General features: G+C 41.4%; 1 protein-coding gene across 1 annotated transcript in view; it reads left to right on the forward strand.

The window, feature by feature from the left end:
- MED13 (mediator complex subunit 13) overlaps nucleotides 1–18,018 on the forward strand; it is a 50,363-nt gene that overhangs the window by 6,482 nt on the left and 25,863 nt on the right. The window contains exon 3 of the mRNA XM_063402812.1: nucleotides 5,007–5,175. Coding sequence (XP_063258882.1) covers nucleotides 5,007–5,175 — 169 coding nt within the window. The remainder of the gene's footprint in view (nucleotides 1–5,006; nucleotides 5,176–18,018) is intronic.

Consider the following 18,018-nt stretch of genomic DNA (forward strand, 5'->3'; position numbering starts at 1 on the left):
CTTTGTCACAGCCAGTGAGGGTTTGGCATCGTGTCATGTTGGTTGTATGTACAATATCACATGCATAATGACCTGGAGAAATCAGAACTGTGAAATATTTTACTTACACTGTTACATCTACCTGCATATGGAATTACTTGGTGAAGGAGGATCATTTAGCTGGGAAGTTTTTCAGCTTTCCTTGTGGCTTTGTACACCAAATAAATGGTGAGGGAGAGCAGTTACCTTGTTATCTTCATAAACTGCCATGGCTACAACTTACAGAAACATTATAATTTTAAATTATCAGGGTTTAGAAAAGATTCTGCTGGGTGGAGACCATAAAACCTCTGTGTGTGATATTGGTAAAGGCCAAGCAGCACAAAAACTACCCTGGAATGGTGCTGAGTGTTTTTACTGTGATATTTTGAACAATTTGGATATCCAGAGTCGTGGATTCAGATTCTGTTCAGTGAGTGTAGATAACAGATACCACTCTAATGGCAACAAACTTCAGTTGTCTTACTCAGATCCTTATATTGATATTTTTAAAGTGTGTTGTTTTCCTTTTTGCCTGCAAAATCTGTTGCTTCTCACTGATTTCATAAGGGATGTGGGCCCTCAAAACAGCATTTCAGTAGATTTGCTGGGTAATTCTCACTTCGAGCAGTTTAAAGTATTTTAATTCAAAAATCTGGGGTTTTAAATAGAAAACTTCCACTCAAAGTGTTTCTGTCATATCATTACAATACTGTGTACAGCAGCAATTTTACATTACTTTGCTTATTGACTTCCCTTGGAGTCTGAGGTTTATATAGGAAGTTTAATTGTGTAAATCAGGTCTGTGTCAGTGTTTTTATAGCTGGCACAGTCATATAATGGCAAAAAGGGAGCCTGTGAGGTAAGAAATGCATCCAAAAGACAAGCCTCAATCCTGATATGAAAGAATGGATTTTTCCCCTGTGTAATTGAAGTAATTGGGGGGAATTGTAGTCCAAAGTGGAGGCTTTGTTTCTTTGCACAGTTTATTTTAGAGGTTCATTGAGCATTAGGAGGATATTTTTAATGGTGTGGTAAACACTCAGCCTGTGCAAGAAGTGGTGTTTACTGGTGTCCTGTGTGTTAAAGCAAGGAGGGAAATCCATGTTCTTAAGCCTTGTTAAAAATGACGTTTTCAGGGCTGTATCTGTTGCAAAATAGATTTGTCTATATATATAACATTTATTACTTCTTAGAAATCCTTGATTAATGAATTTGGCTGAAGATCTGTGAAGAACAATAGGCTTAAAAAAACCGGACATGAATTAAATTATAAGGTTTAAAGACACTCCTTTTTCAGAATTCACTAAAAATTGCAAGAGTTTTATATTCTGAGGGTGCTCCAAATTTTTTCTTTACTTCTCCAAGAGCACCACACAGACAGAAGGGCATAATCAGTAAAAATGAACTTTACTGGTTCAGGTGACCTGTAGGAAGAATGGAAAGGAGAACATAAAAGTTCTGAAGAAAAGTGGCCTCCAATAAAATTGGTAATATTGAGAAGGTGCTGACTGAAAAAGTTGATTCATATGTAGTATGCAAATTGCTTTTTCCTGGCCATTGTTTCCATGAATTCTTCATTTCCTGGTAATTTTTATCTTCATTTGAGGAAAACTCTGTCTAATATGTGATGTAAAGAGAGAGGGAGCAGTGGGATATGGGAATAAATTGTTTAATGGATTGACATAAAAATAAGTGTACTGGGGAAGAGTTGAGTGCTTTGGACAGCTGAGAGAACTCATCAAAAATAAAGTACTCGTAACCTTCAGGTTGCCAGAGCACTTCTGTGGATAACACTTGTCCAAAGTGAAATTGTGGCTTAGCACCTTTTGAAAATGAGTCAGCAACTTCTTTTGGTTTGTTAGCATTATCAGAATGAACATTTGAATTTATTGTTTAAGAAAGATTAGAGGACAAAAGTGCCTCTTCCTCTCGCCCTCTTTTAATCAATGGTTTGCTGTGTACAATTTTCTATTAAGTGGGAGGGGTTTTCTCATGTTGAGAAACAACAATTTGAATTAAGAGGAAAAATAGTTGGCAGATGTGAGCAAATGTCATGTTTGTTTCTCTCCACCACTAAAAATGGGGGGAGGGAAATGACTAAATAGACTTCAGAAAGTCAGAGAACACTTACTGCTGGGGTTTTTGCATGAATTTGAATAATGTTCTGAAATGAGGCTTTCTTGAACTGGCAGCTTCTTTTACCTTCCCTTTCTGTGGCAAGGTGTGCTTCTCTCAGAGCAGGCGGTCTGGTGAGCAAAAATTGGGGTTTTAATTGTGATTTCCATCTCAAGCCTCACACTTTCTCCCCATAACACACTCAGCTAAGAGCTCTCTGCTTCTGCAATAATCTGAGGGAGGAGAACTTTTAAAAATTCCATCTTGAGGCAAATTCTTGCACAGAAACCTGTTCATAACTTGGTGGTCAGCACAGCTGATCCTGAATAAAGCTTCATCCACCCTAAATGAAGCACCTGAGTACAGAGAATGAGAACTTCTCCTTTGTGTCCACAAGGTCTGTGTTACTTCAGTATCCCTGCAATTTCACCACCTTCCACGCCATTACTACACTAACACGCCAAAAAATAAACCTGGAATTTTATACAAAATAAATATTTATATAAAAACTAGAACGAGCTCCTTCCATTCCATCTTCTAGAAGGTCCTGGATGCAGGGGATGTGCTCGGAATGATTCCTTGAAGTGACAGGAGCCGTGTACAACATAAGTGTGTAACCTTTGAAATGGTGAGGGGTTTATTGTGCAGCTAAAGTCCAAGAGCAGCGAGCTCTGGGGTTAATGTTTGCTCTGCTGAGCTGCTGTGCCTGGGCATCCACCAGCGCTGCCTCTGTGCTTGGCACCGCGGCTTTACACCCTTTGACTTTGGACTTTTGTTGCTTTTTGTTACAAGAGCAGCGTATGATGTTTCTTTAGCGAGTTACTGTGTTATCTTGCAGCTTTACAGGTTTTATAAACAAGTTTTTGCTCAGCTCCCGGGCTGGAGTAGGGTGGTGGGGTGGGAAACTTGCGGTGAGGTTTCTGCTTTGGGGAATGCTGCTCCTTGTTTTTCCTTGTCTTTCCCAGAAAATTATTTCATGGAATGATTCATCTGTAATGATGCACACCTCCTCTTTTATAAATGATGGGGCAGGTCTGTTTACTCTTGTTCTGTCCCTCAGAGTTACTGGGAGTAATTTATTTTACTCACAATACTGGCCTTGTGTAGAAATTACTTTTCCCTGTGTGGAATATAGCAAAATACAAAAGTGATCACTATGTTCTGGTTCCAATAGCATTGAAATTCCGTTCCCTGTCATCTTAAATATTGTTTGTTGTAATAATCTGTAAGGTTTTTTCCCTAACTAAAACTTTCAGGTGTCTGGTTTTCTAGGTGCTCTCTAATTTAAGGATATCAAGACTTCAGTTAATAATATTGCAACCTTTTAAGCTTGTAAGTGGCTTCCAGAGAAAGGTGATGGGGCTTATTTCCAAGAGGGATTTAAAATGCAAGCGCTTGGCTGTGCTGCTGTTTTCTGACCATGGAGCAAAGGAATGGAACCAAAACGCTCTGTGAGGGAGAGGGGAGCAGACAGGCTCTGTGCCAGACCTGTGGTGCTGAACCAGAGCTGGATTCCAGCCCCTGGAGGAGTGAGGGACAGTGGATGTGACACAGGAGCCACCTGTCCTCACGTGGGGCTGCTCAGAGAACGACCTCCACAGGTCCCCTCCGACCTAAATTATTCCATGGCTGTCCAGAGACTGGAGTAAAAATATTTCTCCTTATCTATGTCAGACGAGCTTCTCGTCTCTGCTGCTGTCTGGAGTACAAAAGCAATGGCATTTGAAGAGTAACTCTGCTAGGTTAGTCCAAGGAGACCAGGAGCACATCCTGAGGGATACAGGAAAACCACAAAATACGAGGAATTAGAGCCATGAGGCAAGATCTGATTGCCAGTGATTTAAGGACAGTACCCCAGGTTTTATTATATTATTTTTCTCCTATTAGTGTTGCTGGGGATGAATGATATCAGATATATCCTGCAGGCACCCCAGGAGCTTTCAGCTGTCTCTTGTTTTACCTGGGTAAGGGAATTCTAGTGCCAGTGCAGCTCTTTGGAGCAGTGCTTGTGCTCTGAGGGCCTCCAGACCCTGTTCAAACACTGAGCAGGAGCCAGGGTGGTGGAAGAAGTTGCAGTTTCTTGTCCTAAATCTCGCTTTTCCATTTGGCAAATCAGCTGGGCTTGTGCAGGTTGGATTCCGTGCCTGTGTTTGGTTTGTGGGGCACAGAAGATGTCAGTGTTTGACTTCACAATCCCATCGGTACGAGCTGAGCATTGTCTTGCTGATTTCTCTCTTCTGTGTATACATCAGAAAGCAGGGCTAGGCTGCTTAAATATCTTCATTTTTAATGTGGAATTAAAAAGAAAAGTCACAGTTTTGAGTTTTCTTGGGAGAATCAGGTTGCTCTTACCAATATTCTGAAGCTGAGTATTTTTCGTCATCTCTAGCAGATTTGTTGATCATTGAGGGTCAATTGATTGCTGACTTCTGCTCTTGGCTTTCTTCAGTCAATGCTACTCCAAGACACCAGGATATATTAAGTCTGGCTGTGGTAAATTTAGTTTTAAGCCTAATTGTCACCAATTCTGCAGGATGAGTAATCCAGACTCCCCAAACCACGAGCCACCTCGCAGACAGATCACGCAGGCTAAAATATGTAATGTGCTGGTGTTACTTGTTTCCTTTTGTGTACAAATAACTGTTGAATCTTCTTTCCTTGTGGGGGACGAGATATTTTTACAGCTGATCACTTTTAGCAGTTCTATCACAAAGTAAGCAGAGTTATCTGAACATTCCAGGCTGGTTTTGGTTGCGTGTTACGCTGTGAATATCTCTTCAAAGCTCGTGGGAGAGAACAGGGTATTGTGCTATGTCTGAAATAAGAGGATGGAATTCAGAGGTGGTTTCTGTGTCCCCTGTGCCTTGCAGAAGAGGAGGATGGGGTTTGGGAGAACGGGCTGTCCTACGAGTGCCGCACTCTGCTCTTCAAGGCCGTTCACAACCTGCTGGAGCGGTGCCTGATGAACAGGAACTTCGTGCGCATCGGGAAATGGTTCGTGAAGCCTTACGAGAAGGATGAGAAACCCATCAACAAAAGGTAGGAGCCTTGGTGTTGCTTTATTGAAAAAACTGGAGGTTTTATTCTTTGTGAAAGATTTAGTTAAGAGACTTTAGAAAGGTTTGGTTAAGAGACTCCTGTGTATGATTTATTCTGGAGACTGGATCTCTGCTCTTTGTTATTTTTCTGCTTTTTTTGGAGTTCTTCAAGACTTTCTTATGATGAAATAATGCTAAATGTGGTAAACAATTGCTTCTGTGCTGGTACCCATGTTCAGACCGTGGTTAATGGGTGTTGGGAAAGAGGGTAGAGTCTTCCAGGAAGGAGGAAAAAGACACCAGAATGAAGAAACACCTGCCCTGGAACTGATTCTGCTTGCAAACACCAAAAAATCCTCATGGTAGAGAGCTCTTTGCAGGTCCCACCTGAGCCTTGGGTGAATTGCATCCCACAGGAGATGCTGAGAGTTTGGGATGTCAGCTCCTGGTCAGAAAAAGGATGGTGTTAAAAGAATCCGTGTGGCCTCTGTGCTGGGGGGGAGGAGGGCAAGGAGAGAATTTTTGATCTAAATTGGAAGGACTTCTTCTCATGGTTCTAACGTGGTTTGACACGGTCTATGTTGCCTAGCAATAAATAATGAAATGAATAAAAACTAGGTTAGCTGGAACAAGTTTAATCGCTGTTCCCAAATCAGCTTCTAAAATCCAAAGTAATTTAAAGCTTAGATGATGGGGTTTTTTGTGTGGCTTTTTTTTTGTGTGTGTCTATGTATGTGTTAAATCTTGCATGCAGGAAATTTTGAGATCAGTGGCTTTGCTTTTTGGGTGTGGAGTTGGCCATTGTTGGCATCTTCTGCAATAAATTTAAACTTGAAAGAAATTTAGAAGCTGTTTTGGAGCAGAAGAAGCAGAAGCACATGTTTGTGTGTGTTGCTATTAGTAGTTGTGAACTGCTGCTTTTAATTTATGTATAAACTTGTCCTTTAGTTCCAGGCATTTCTTTCTCCACCCTGGTCAGGGCAAATGTTTCCTCTCTGGGGTGTCCTTGTCCATCCATTTTTTTCTGCTATAAATCAAGAATAAAGAGTTTACTTTTATCTATTTTGGCCAATATCATGTTGGCACAATCTGGGCTTTTCTCCTTTGAGGAACTGGTTGACCAATTTGCCATTTTAAACCAACATTAGTTATGTCCTGGATTCTCTTAGAATAATTCTATAAAGCTTTCTAGAGCAGCTGGAAAAGCTGATGAAAGCTTTTAAAATAAAATAGCAGTGTTTGTTTAATTTGGAGGCTCCGATTCTTTCTCGAAGGTCAGAATGTCAGCATGCTTGATGAAAATAACTGAAGGAATCGTGTGCTTACTCACACAATTTCATCATATGTAACCCAGAACCACTGGAAAAATATGCAAAAAGCTTTGACAGATGAGTGTAAGATATTTTATTGTTGAGAAATTTCAGTATTTCCTAGCAGATAGCTCAATAGCATGTGATGCTCTGAGCACTGGCTTTTATGGAATGAAGTGGGGGAATGGTGGACAGATGTGTGTTCTCCTGGCAAGTTTGGCTCATCCCTTCTGGGAATATCTAGAACTGGGATAATCTCTGCTCTCAAAAGAGAAATTTGGGCTCTTCAGAGGGGTCAGTTCAGGCTTGTGGGAGAAAACCAAACGCTGCCACGGGTGCTTTGTGCTGCCACCTCTGCAGCTCCAAAGTCTGGAACAATCTTTCTGTGAAAGGAACATTTCTCTCGTGGCAAAAGTTAAATGTGACCTGCAGCAAACCCCGCATAAAGGGATTTGCAGCCAGCCTGGAAAAAGCACTGAATGTTGCACCTGGGGTGCTGATAGGTTTCCTACCAGACAGCTGCTCTAAAACTAACAAAAACTAAACCTTAATACAACTTCTGCATTTTTTTCATTCCTTAGGATCCATTTAATCAGCCAAATCTATACAAAGCTCAGAATTTTTTTTTGTAGATGTGGCTGACTTAATTAAAAACCAAATTAAATCCCCAACAGCCCCTCATGTGTTTGTGAGTATTGATGCACAGATCTTAAGAATCAGATTTGAAGCTGTATTTTGGTCTTTCATCCCACGTTACTCTGCTGTCTTTGGGACTGTTCTTTGCATTAAGGTTCAGAAACCCTGGGAAGGAATTCCTGTGTAATTTGAGGTAATTTGGTATCCTGGGGATGTGAAGTTTGCTACCAGTGTGCTTTGGATCCTCATTTATCTCACCCTGCACTTTGGGGCTTGGCCAGCCGCTCTAGAGCCTTGTTCCCTGTGTTTTACAGCTGCAGATTTCAATCAGCTGGGTTGTTCTTGCTGGAAACGTTGAGTTTCAAGGAATTTGGCTGGAAATGGAGCAGCAGTGCCCTTGGAGTGGAGGTGACTCCTTCCCCTGGGCTTTGTGGGCCTGTGGCTGAGCGAGCTGCAGGACCTGCTCTGTCCCTGCCTGGCCCTCTGAAGGATGTGCAAATAGAGCTGTTTCTTTCATGTGAAGCTGATCCCATCTGGATTTTTCCCAGTTCTGTGTGAAAGCTTGTGCTTCCAGAAGGGGAGATTTTCTGTGCTCTGCTCTCCCAACAATAGCTGCTGGTGGTGGCGCAGCAGCCAGGAGGGAGGCTGGGATTTCTAATAGGTGTTGGGCTGTGATAACAGCTCCTCCAGCAGCCCTGCCTCCCTGTCTGTTTCTCTGGTGGGTTTTTTTTCTGCTTGCATGAGATTATATTAAAATAAACCCCCGTGTCATTGTACATTTTAATTTTAAAAGGACAGTCTCAAATGTTCATACTTGACGCCGGTGTGGCACGTGAGCAGATGACCAGGGAATTTGGAATGAGATCGTTTTGAGAGTTCACTCTTTAATGATGTGACTCCTACACAAATAAACTTATTAAACTAACCCCTATGACGTGACATCTCTTAAAATTTTTGCTGTGGAAGCAGCTCAGCTGTTTGCAGTCCTGTGCTGCAAGGCAAAAACCACGACCTGCTCTTCCCTGCCTCCCTGCCCTGCTGCTCCCCAGTTAAAACCAGCACTGAGCAAAGGGAGGCACTGGTGCATGGGCTGAACTCTGATCTCTGAGAACAACTCACCATTACCCTCAGAAACTCTCTGAGCTTTTCAAGTCTGCTGGTTCCACTCCTGTTTATAGCTGGGGCAGGGATGGAGCAGCTCCCTGGAGTGGGGGGTGTGTGATGGGGTCTTGTTGCCCATTTCTAAGGAGATAATTTCAGTTTTCCAGATGAATAAAAAAATGCAGAGAGAATTTTGGTGAAGCTCTTTGCTGCAACCAAACCAAAAAAATATCATTGTCTCTGTATTTATCACAACCTGTTTTGGTCACTTGGAGACTACAGAAGCTCAATAATGTGGTTTAAATGACTACACATTAAATTAAAATTTGACAGATAGGAATGTAATTATCCTTTCTCCTTTCCAACCAGTTGTCTTCTTGCTGCTTTCAGGAATATGATTGTGTATGTTTTATTCCAAAATCCCCTGGGATCTGCTCCATCCCACTGTCCTGCTTGGATTGCTCCAATAACTGCTCCTCTTACTCATTACTGGGGTATACCTGGAATAAATATCATTAGGAAACCTGTCAGATTAAATGCTATTTTAGATCCAATTTAAACAGATCAAATATGACACTCCTAATGAAGCACAAGTACCAAGTGTTTACGTGAGGGGCATCTCTTGGAGTTTTTGGTAATAATTACGACTTGCTAAACTTGAACACAATTGAAATAGCAGTAAGCAAACAATTGAGTAATCCTGAATTTGTGGGTGGATCTGATAGACAACTGAAAGTCTAGAATGCTAAAAGCTGCTATATTACTTGTAAGGTTGCTTTTTTTCCCCCTTGTAATTGGGAAATAATGCAGCCAATTGCAGTGGGTGGCAGAGCAGAACTTGTGTCTGACAAGTTCACTTAAAAATGGTGAAAAAACACCACACACCCAAAACAAAAAACTCAAAACCCACCCCACAAGCCACTTGGAAATTCATAAGTGATAAGGTTATCATAACTTGCTGCACAGGTTTCAGGGTAATTCTGTTTACCACAAGTCTGGGTTCAGGATTTTAGAACACCAGGCCACCATTGTCTTATTTTTTTTCCCCATGGAAATAGAAAATAGGAAGTATATAACTTCATGGGAAGCGATTGCTGAAAAATATTCTAGATACCAATTTGGTTTTATTTTAAACCTTTGTACATGTAGTTATCTTGTTTTGAAGGCGTGCTTATCATAATTCTGGAGAGGGATTTTTTTTTTCTCTACCTCATCTTGCCATGAGGAAGAGGTGGAAGTGTGGGGGTGATTCCTGAGTTTGGTGCAGCCCTGCAGTCTGGAATTGGGGTGGCCATGGCTGCAGTGTGTTTTTAGGGGGCATTTTTTAAAATTTGGGCCCTGGAAATGAAAATGTCTGTATTGGCATTGAACAGCGTGGATGGGATGAGCTCCTGTCTGGTCCTCTCTGCCCTTAAGACAAAGAGAATTCTGCTTTTGGTCTGTTTTAACCCACATTTCTGCCCGGTTTGCCTCCCTTTTCCCAGTCCCCATGGTCATCTTTCTACAGGAGCAGAGAATTTACTTCTTGATCCCTTGGGATGATGTTGGTAATTATTACTGTTAAGGAACAGAACAAGATTTCCGGGTGCTAAAGCTCAAAAATTCCTTCATGCTTGAGAGAGTTAACTACCAAAACAAGGTTCACCCACAGGTTTGGGGTTTATTTCTGTCTATTTAGTCTGAAACCAAGTGGCTCTTCCCTGACAGCGCTGCAATATTTTCTATTAAGGCTGCTCAACTCTTTGCAGTGTAAATTTCCTCCCTATGTTAATCTTTAAATCAAACAATGTCAACATTTTTTTACAGCGGCTCTAATGAGGCTGTTCTGGCATCATGTCCCGGCAGGAGAGCAGGTGATGTTTTTCCTTTTGCTGTAGACAGCTGGAATTGAGAGCTGCTGTAAGTAGGACAGTGCAGGATAAACAGCAGGAGCTGAGAGCATTGATCACATGATTGTCTCTTTGGAATATTGGGTTGCTACAGAGACTACAAGCAGACAAATTTAGCACTTTACATCACAAAGCAGTTTTCTCTTATTTAGCTTAAATTACACTGGTAGTTGGTTTGTCAGGAGAAAGGAAAAAATGATATGGCTCTTGGTTTTTAGCTTTCAAGCATAAATCTACTCTTTTTGAACAATAAAATAATACAAAAGCCACACAGATACTTCAGATTTTGTTAAATGACAATTTTGTAATGTATTTCCATTTTGAACTTGGAAAAAAGTCTGGCTTAACAAGATGTTTGTAAATGTTTTGGGATGGGAAAGAGCAGTACAGGGAAAGCTGTTTCCTGGCTTTGGAACACAGGGATGTTCAGGGCTATTATCCTTTTCCCAAATATGTTCTGGATCTTTACAGCACACGTATATTTCCCTGTGAAAGCTCAAGTTCAGATAATTGAGATTTGCAGCCTCAAATTAAAGGATGCTAAAATACAAGGTGACAGGTTTATTAGTCTCATTTAAGTTCTGAAATACAGGAACGTGAGCAAACTCCTTGTAGTATTGTTTATAATTGTATCTGGAAAAATAGATACCTTTGTGTGTATATATAAACTTCTTACTGCCTCCTGAAAAAAATCAGTTTGCTTCCTTTTAAAATACCATGCTGGAGTTTTAGTGTTTATAAAAATAAAATTGGTTTTATTGGGAGGAAGCTAAGTTAATAATGAAGTTAATTTAAAATGTGGCAGTCTAAGGCAGCCGTGGCTTATTCTGGAATACAGATTGCTTGCCACATTTGTGTTTGTTTTAGTGCACATAACTCAGTTATGGAATAAATAAATATTTTTAACTCTCAGGTCTAAGTCAAATCAAAACATCCTCAGCCACGAAGAATGCTTTGGAGAGCCTTTTGACAGGAGTCATTAAGGATGTGCTTTGAACTGGAAGGGTTTTTTCTACTTTGCTATTAGCTATGTTTTTCTGCTTTGTGTTATCATCAAAATCAGCTTTCTGCTGTATTTCCCTGCCTGGCCATGGGGAATTACTCAGGGATGCTTGGAAGAACATCTCTGCTCCGTGGCTTTGTCCAGAGTGAGAGAAGCAGCTGGAATTCCACTCTGGATCCTTCACTTCTCACACAGAACGTGCAGCTCCCCAGAAAATGCAGCTGTGCATTTGCTGGGGTGCTTTGCCTGGTTTTAGTGTTTTACTCATTTCTTTTTTTGCTGATCACAGCACAGGCACACTGAATTTTCCTGCTCCTTTGGGGAGTTTGGCAGTTCAGGGCTGTGGATGGTGAGGGGAAATCGAGGATGCCACATTTGGGATGGGATGGGTTTTTGGAGCAGCAGAGGTGGGAGGGAGCTGGAGAAGAAATTTCTCCTCAGTACCTGTGGTATTCCAGCTGCACCTGGAGGTGTGAGCAGTCCCAAAGAACTGTCCTGTTGTATCCCAGCTTGGTGAAAAGGAAAAGAAAATAAAAAACAAACAGGAAGGGAAAACTTTGGGCTTGATGGCGGGCCATGTGTCACCTTAAACCTTTTCTCCTTATAAATTCTTATTTCCAAAAGAACCTATTTAATTGTAAGACTGTGTTCTCCATCCCAGGAATTTATTAGAGAAGGGAACTGTCACATTTTCAAAAGGAGATTCTTTGATGCTTTGAATTTATTTAAGTGGCACCCAGAACTCATCTGTGGTGAAGGACAACCCTTGGGAGATGCTTCACTTTGGTGGCCGAGGGTTGGGAACTCTCAATTAGAGCCAACCCTGGCATTGATTCTTGGGGAAAACTCCCCACCCTGGCCAAGCTGTACCAAATTTTAGCAATCATTTTTTTAACAGACTGAAATAATCTGCAAATTAATGAATGAATTAAAACCTTACCTAGCTGGTGTTTGTGCTCCCATGCCAGGAGTGTTCTGGGAAGGAGATGCTGGGGTCAGCAGTGGGCCCTGGGACAGAGGCTCCACTCTGCAGTTGTGTTTCCCTGTCAGGCAGAGTGTGCAGTTTGTGAGAATTCAGTAAATATTTTGGTTGGGTTAGCAGCGCTTTGGCAGCGTAAGGTGCTCCCACTTCAACTCAGAAGTAATTCCCAAAGACAAGCTAGGAAAACAGGAGATAGTAATTACATAAAACAAACATTTTCTCTTTCAGCTGAAACATTTGGATGCTTTTTTTTTCTTTAATTTACTATTAAAATGTGCTTTTAGTTGGAGCCCTCCTTGTGCCGGTGCTGCCGTGAGGAGGTGATTTGAGTGTGGATTAGTGGGGTCCTAATGCAGTCAGTGTTTGGGAAGCACTTTGAAGATCAAAAAACAAAGCTCTACAGAAGTCCTAATGTGGAGACAAAACCAGACCTAATTACCTTTTTATCAAGAAGATATTTTCAGATTTGCTAATGGAAACCTCCTGTAGATGTGGATTTTAGTGTGGTTTTCCCTCCTACCCTTGAGTTATTCTTAAAAAGGTAGAAGTAGAAATTGTATTGGATTTATCCACAGCAGCTTCTGGGGTTTTTTTCCCCCCCATAAAATCATAATCCTTTGTCTCTGAAACAAAAACATCTTTGTTTTGTGTGATTAGAGTGAAGAGGGAGCATGGGGGAATCAAATGGTTTTACACAAATGTTTTTAATGGATTGTAGATGAGGACTGAAGGTTGCTTCAAATAGCATTATTCCCAAGGAGTCTCTTTCTTATTTTATTTTTTATTTGCTTTTAAAGTTGCTTGCAGGATTGGACCTCAATCCAACTGAATTCTGGTGTGTTCAGGTCAAAAGTCATAAAGAATCCTTGCTCTGAGGCATTTCATGTCTGTATTCAGAGATCAGTTGGAAACTGGATTATTGATACCCAAATCCTGTGGTTGGGTTGAATGAAATTAATTAGAAATTAGAAATATTAATGGAGCAACTTGATGTTCAGGATAAGACAAAAAGTTTTTTTGTTTTCAGAATTTTCTGAATTAAACTATATCCAACAATACGTGATGGTAGTGGTAAAAGTACTAGAAAAAGAGGTTATCAATGCTGACTTTAACATCAGAATTTTTTTTTCTATATCTGACCTTAAGGACATCACTGAGTCTCTCTTCATGCAGAATAAAATTTCAAAGTGTTGAGGTGTAGAGATTTTTTTTTTTTATATTTCAGTGGTGAGATGCTCTGCACAAATTACCAGTGATCTTCTGAGCTACCTAAAATAGTCTGCAAATAAAAATAGGATGAACTCTCCGTTAGCAGGCAGGAAACCACCAGCCTGATTCTGTTACTGTGTCCTTGACTGAATTGTAAAGATAATTTGCTTATTTACCCCAAAGTGATACGTGGTAGATTTTTTTGCTTGATTAGGATTTTTGGATGTGAGGTGAGTTATTGAGAAAATTAGAGGAGAACTTAGAGAAATGGTGGGGAATATAAATAAATAGTTTCCTTTTTTAAATTAGATTATGGTAAAGTTTGGAATATTCCTGCTAAGCTGAGGTTGTGCACTGGCAGCCAGGCTCTAGAAATTAAAGAATTGGAGGATGTTCAAATGTATTAATTTAAACAAAACAATAATAAAAAGTATGCATGTTTGTAGAGTTTCTTGCTAAGTCCGTAAAATAATTTGTGTAGGGCACCCAGTACTGCAGAGCTCTGGTTCTTCATGTTCCTTCCTCCTTTTCTCCACTCCCTCCACAGAGCTTCCCTGTGGTTTTGATTGTTTTGTTTTGTTTTTATTACGATTCTTTATTTGTATTTCTCGTGATTATTTCCACATGCATTGATATTTCTGAAGTTCTGTAACCTGAAATAATTAAAATATGAGGAAGCAGTTTCTGAGCACTACTGGCTCAGAAGAAACAAACTATATTTGAGTCCAGGAACTTTAATTTTGCCTCTCAGGTCAACCTTTATTTTAAAGCAAGCTGGTGCTTCAGGGGACACTTTGTGTCCTGGGTGGGATCTGTTTCCCTCAGCCCCAGTTCCAGACTCCTTTTTACTGTGAATTTCTCATGTGAGACATTTTATCCTGCTGCCCAGAAGTGACTCTGCTGCAGCTCTAAAGGAAAAAAATTTCTTTTTGGTGGGAATTGGGTGATATTTGGGTTTTCCAGGATGAACTGGAGCAGTGGCTGCTCTCTCCATGTGGAGGCAGAGCAGGGAACAGTGGCAGTGCCACCACTGGGTGACTTTGTTGGAAACCCCCACTGAGCTGGGGGAGAAAAGAAATCTGATTTGGGGTTTGGTTTTTTTGGTTTGGGGTTTTTTGTTTGTTTGTTTTTGTTGATTTGGTTTTGGTGGTTTTTGTTTTGGTTTTTTGTGTGGGTTTTTTTTTTTTTTTTCTTTTTGGTTTATATTTTTGGGTTTGGTTTTTGCATGGTGACCTTGAGTTTTCCTTGCTCCTCCTCAGGACTGGTTTTGCAGTGTGATGAACTGAAATGCTTCTGTTATCATGCTGATGCCTCCCTTTGTCTTGGTTTATCTGAATTCCATCAGATTATGCTGTGATTGTTTGCCCTTTATCTGGCTAACAATGGGGTGTTTACAAGAGGTGAAGCTTAATTGCATTTAAAGTGTATATAGGGAATATGTGCTTTTATTTTTAAATTTTATCTTGCTGATAACTGAGCTTCTGAATTGTGTCTGTCACTGAGAGCCAAGGCACCACCACCTCTTTCAGCCTAAAACACCCAATGTGGTTTGAAAAACAAAATTCAGTTTGAAAATCAGTCTTCCACCATTTGCATAAGGATTAAAATTTAATCAGATTTCCATACTGGAATTTAGTGGTGTGTCCTGGCCACGTGACTTCTGTTACACTTGAAGGCATAAAAAAGATGCTCAGCTGCATCCCCACTGCCTTTTGGAAACGCAACATTCCCGGGATTCCTGAGCAGTGTGGAGTTTTAGCAGTTTATAATTCATCCAGATCTTGCCTTTTTTGCCCCCAAAACACAATTAAAGCTGAAGAGCAGATGAGCAAAGCTGAGAACTGTTCTCAGTCAGAGCAGCTCCTCAGTGGGGTCACTGCAACTCCTGCTCTAAGGTGCTGGAATAAAAATGGGCTGTTCTTCCTGCTCCTCCATGAGCACTCTGAGAGTTCTCTCATCCTTTTTGGATGGTTTTGATCCACAATTTTAAATCTGCCGTGTTTTTGTCACTGTTCCACCTTTTTCCTCCCTGACTCTGAGGCTTGGGGGTGAAAATGAACCAACCCATTTCCATGGATTGAATGGGCTGTGCCAGTGCCAGAGACTTTCCTTTGCCCTTGCTGTTCCCATGCCACCATCTCCCTCTGGAAAAGAAATTCACTGTACCTGCAGCTGTGGAGGTTGTGTTTTAGGGGGGTTGTGTTTTAGGGGGGCTGTGGAGGTTGTGTTTTAGGGGGGCTGTGGAGGTTGTGTGTGTTTTAGGGGGGCTGTGGAGGTTGTGTTTTAGTGGGGTTGTGTTTTAGGGGGGTTGTGGAGGTTGTGTGTGTTTTAGGGGGGTTGTGGAGGTTGTGTTTTAGGGGGGTTGTGTTTTAGGGGGGTTGTGTTTTAGGGGGGTTGTGTTTTAGGGGGGTTGTGTTTTAGGGGGGTTGTGGAGGTTGTTTTAGGGGGGCTGTGGAGGTTGTGTTTTAGGGGGGTTGTGGAGGTTGTGTTTTAGGGGGGTTGTGGAGGTTGTGTTTTAGGGGGGTTGTGGAGGTTGTTTTAGGGGGGCTGTGGAGGTTGTGTTTTAGGGGGGCTGTGGAGGTTGTGTTTTAGGGGGGTTGTGTTTTAGGGGGGCTGTGGAGGTTGTGTTTTAGGGGGGTTGTGTTTTAGGGGGGCTGTGGAGGTTGTGTTTTAGGGGGGTTGTGTTTTAGGGGGGCTGTGGAGGTTGTGTTTTAGGGGGGTTGTGTTTTAGGGGGGTTGTGTTTTAGGGGGGCTGTGGAGGTTGTGTTTTAGGGGGGTTGTGTTTTAGGGAGGTTGTGTTTTAGGGGGGCTGTGGAGGTTGTGTTTTAGGGGGGTTGTGTTTTAGGGGGGCTGTGGAGGTTGTGTTTTAGGGGGGTTGTGTTTTAGGGGGGTTGTGTTTTAGGGGGGCTGTGGAGGTTGTGTTTTAGGGGGGTTGTGTTTTAGGGGGGCTGTGGAGGTTGTGTTTTAGGGGGGTTGTGTTTTAGGGGGGTTGTGTTTTAGGGGGGTTGTGGAGGTTGTGTTTTAGGGGGGTTGTGTTTTAGGGGGGCTGTGGAGGTTGTGTTTTAGGGGGGCTGTGGAGGATGTGTTTTAGGGGGGCTGTGGAGGTTCTCCCTGCCCTGGAGCTCTCTGTGTCTTTCCAGGAATGCTGAACTGGCTTTCAGAGGAAGGGATGTCCCAGAGCCTTGGTGCCATCCTGGCACTGCCTGGTGGGATCAGGTGGTGTTTTTGGGACACGGTGGTGCTGCATTCATTTTTAGGCTGCAGTAGTTCGTGGAGTGTCTTTTCCATTGGATAATGCAAAAATCCACTCCAGTATCTGCTGTTTTGACTGACTAAAATCAGCGTTTCCTGTGACTTGATCTCGTTTTTCCCTGAGACTGCGCAGGATTTTCCTGCTCCCTCCTTACAAAGGACAATTTATTTTCTCACCAGCACTTTATGAAGTTCTTCTCAGGTTCTCCTTGACCTTGGTCCTTCTCTGGCCATGATGTTGGACCTAATTTAAGGTCCAAATGAGCAGCATCTTCTGCTTTTAAACATCTGCTCTTTTCCTGCTGGAGTGCATCAGTCTGGCAGAAACTTGGGATAACTTACAGCCACTAGAACTGAAGAATTGTATCTGTACAGCCTCTTTAAAACAGGAAAAAAAAGGTTTTCCAGATGGGTGTGAGGATGTGCCATTTCTGGCAGGGATCTTGAAGGTTTTGCCTTCCTTTCTTCCTGCCCTTTAATTAAAATTGGTGAAATATATTTCACGTGGAGTTGATGTGGACACAACTTTAAATGTTTTCCTGGTTGTCCTGGCAGGGCTCAGCTGTATTTTTGTAAAAACAAAAATTTGGGGCTCTGCTCCCTGGTTTGTTGTAACAGCAAAAATCAGAAATTCTCTGCAGGGTGATCTTGCAGAGTGAGAGGTTTCGTGTAGCTCCTCACTAATAACAGCACTGGGAAACAACATGGAAATCAGAGTTGTAGGGAGGAGAAATGTTCATTGTTGGGGAGTTTTTTGCTGTTCAAACCTGTTGCTTTTTTTTCCCCTAAAACTCTGGACCATGAGAGATGCTGTCAGTGAAGCATCTGCTATTAAACATTGACACTTGCCTTAATGACTTTAATTAAGAATGTCTTGAGCCTTGGTTTTTTTTAATTGATTGTATCTTCCCTTTTGTGTGTAGGTATGGGATTTCATTTTTAGTTACTTGATTGGCTTCAAGAACATGAAGATAAGATTCAATTTAAATAACAAAACAAAACCACTTCTCAAAGCTGTTGATGTTCTTCTTGCTCTTAAATAAGTGACTTGCTGGCTGATATTAAATTCTGCTTAGTGGAGCTGTGACAGGACAGCCTAGATATGACCTCACTAAAAATAAAATACGTTCAGAAATATTTCTAGAGATTTAAAATAAATGCATGAGGTATAAAAATATTAAATTACGGGTTTTTGTCTTGTAAAAAATGATGTTTTAAATTTCCTCAAGACAGCAACATATAAAGTATCAGACTGAAGAAATTGAAAATTTAGTGCCTGTTGTTTTCCAACTGATTTTTCTTTGGGTTTGTAAGGGGAACATATATTTAGCATTTTCTTGCTATTTACATAGAAGGGTGCTTTGTTTACTTCCATTAATGAATATATTGTGAGAAAATGCCTCCAAACCACTAAAAAAGAGACCCAACTTACCGAAATCCTGCACTTGAGCCTTATTTTCTG

Source organism: Prinia subflava, chromosome 8, assembly GCF_021018805.1.
Source record: "Prinia subflava isolate CZ2003 ecotype Zambia chromosome 8, Cam_Psub_1.2, whole genome shotgun sequence".
Classification (NCBI taxonomy): Eukaryota; Metazoa; Chordata; class Aves; order Passeriformes; family Cisticolidae; genus Prinia; species Prinia subflava.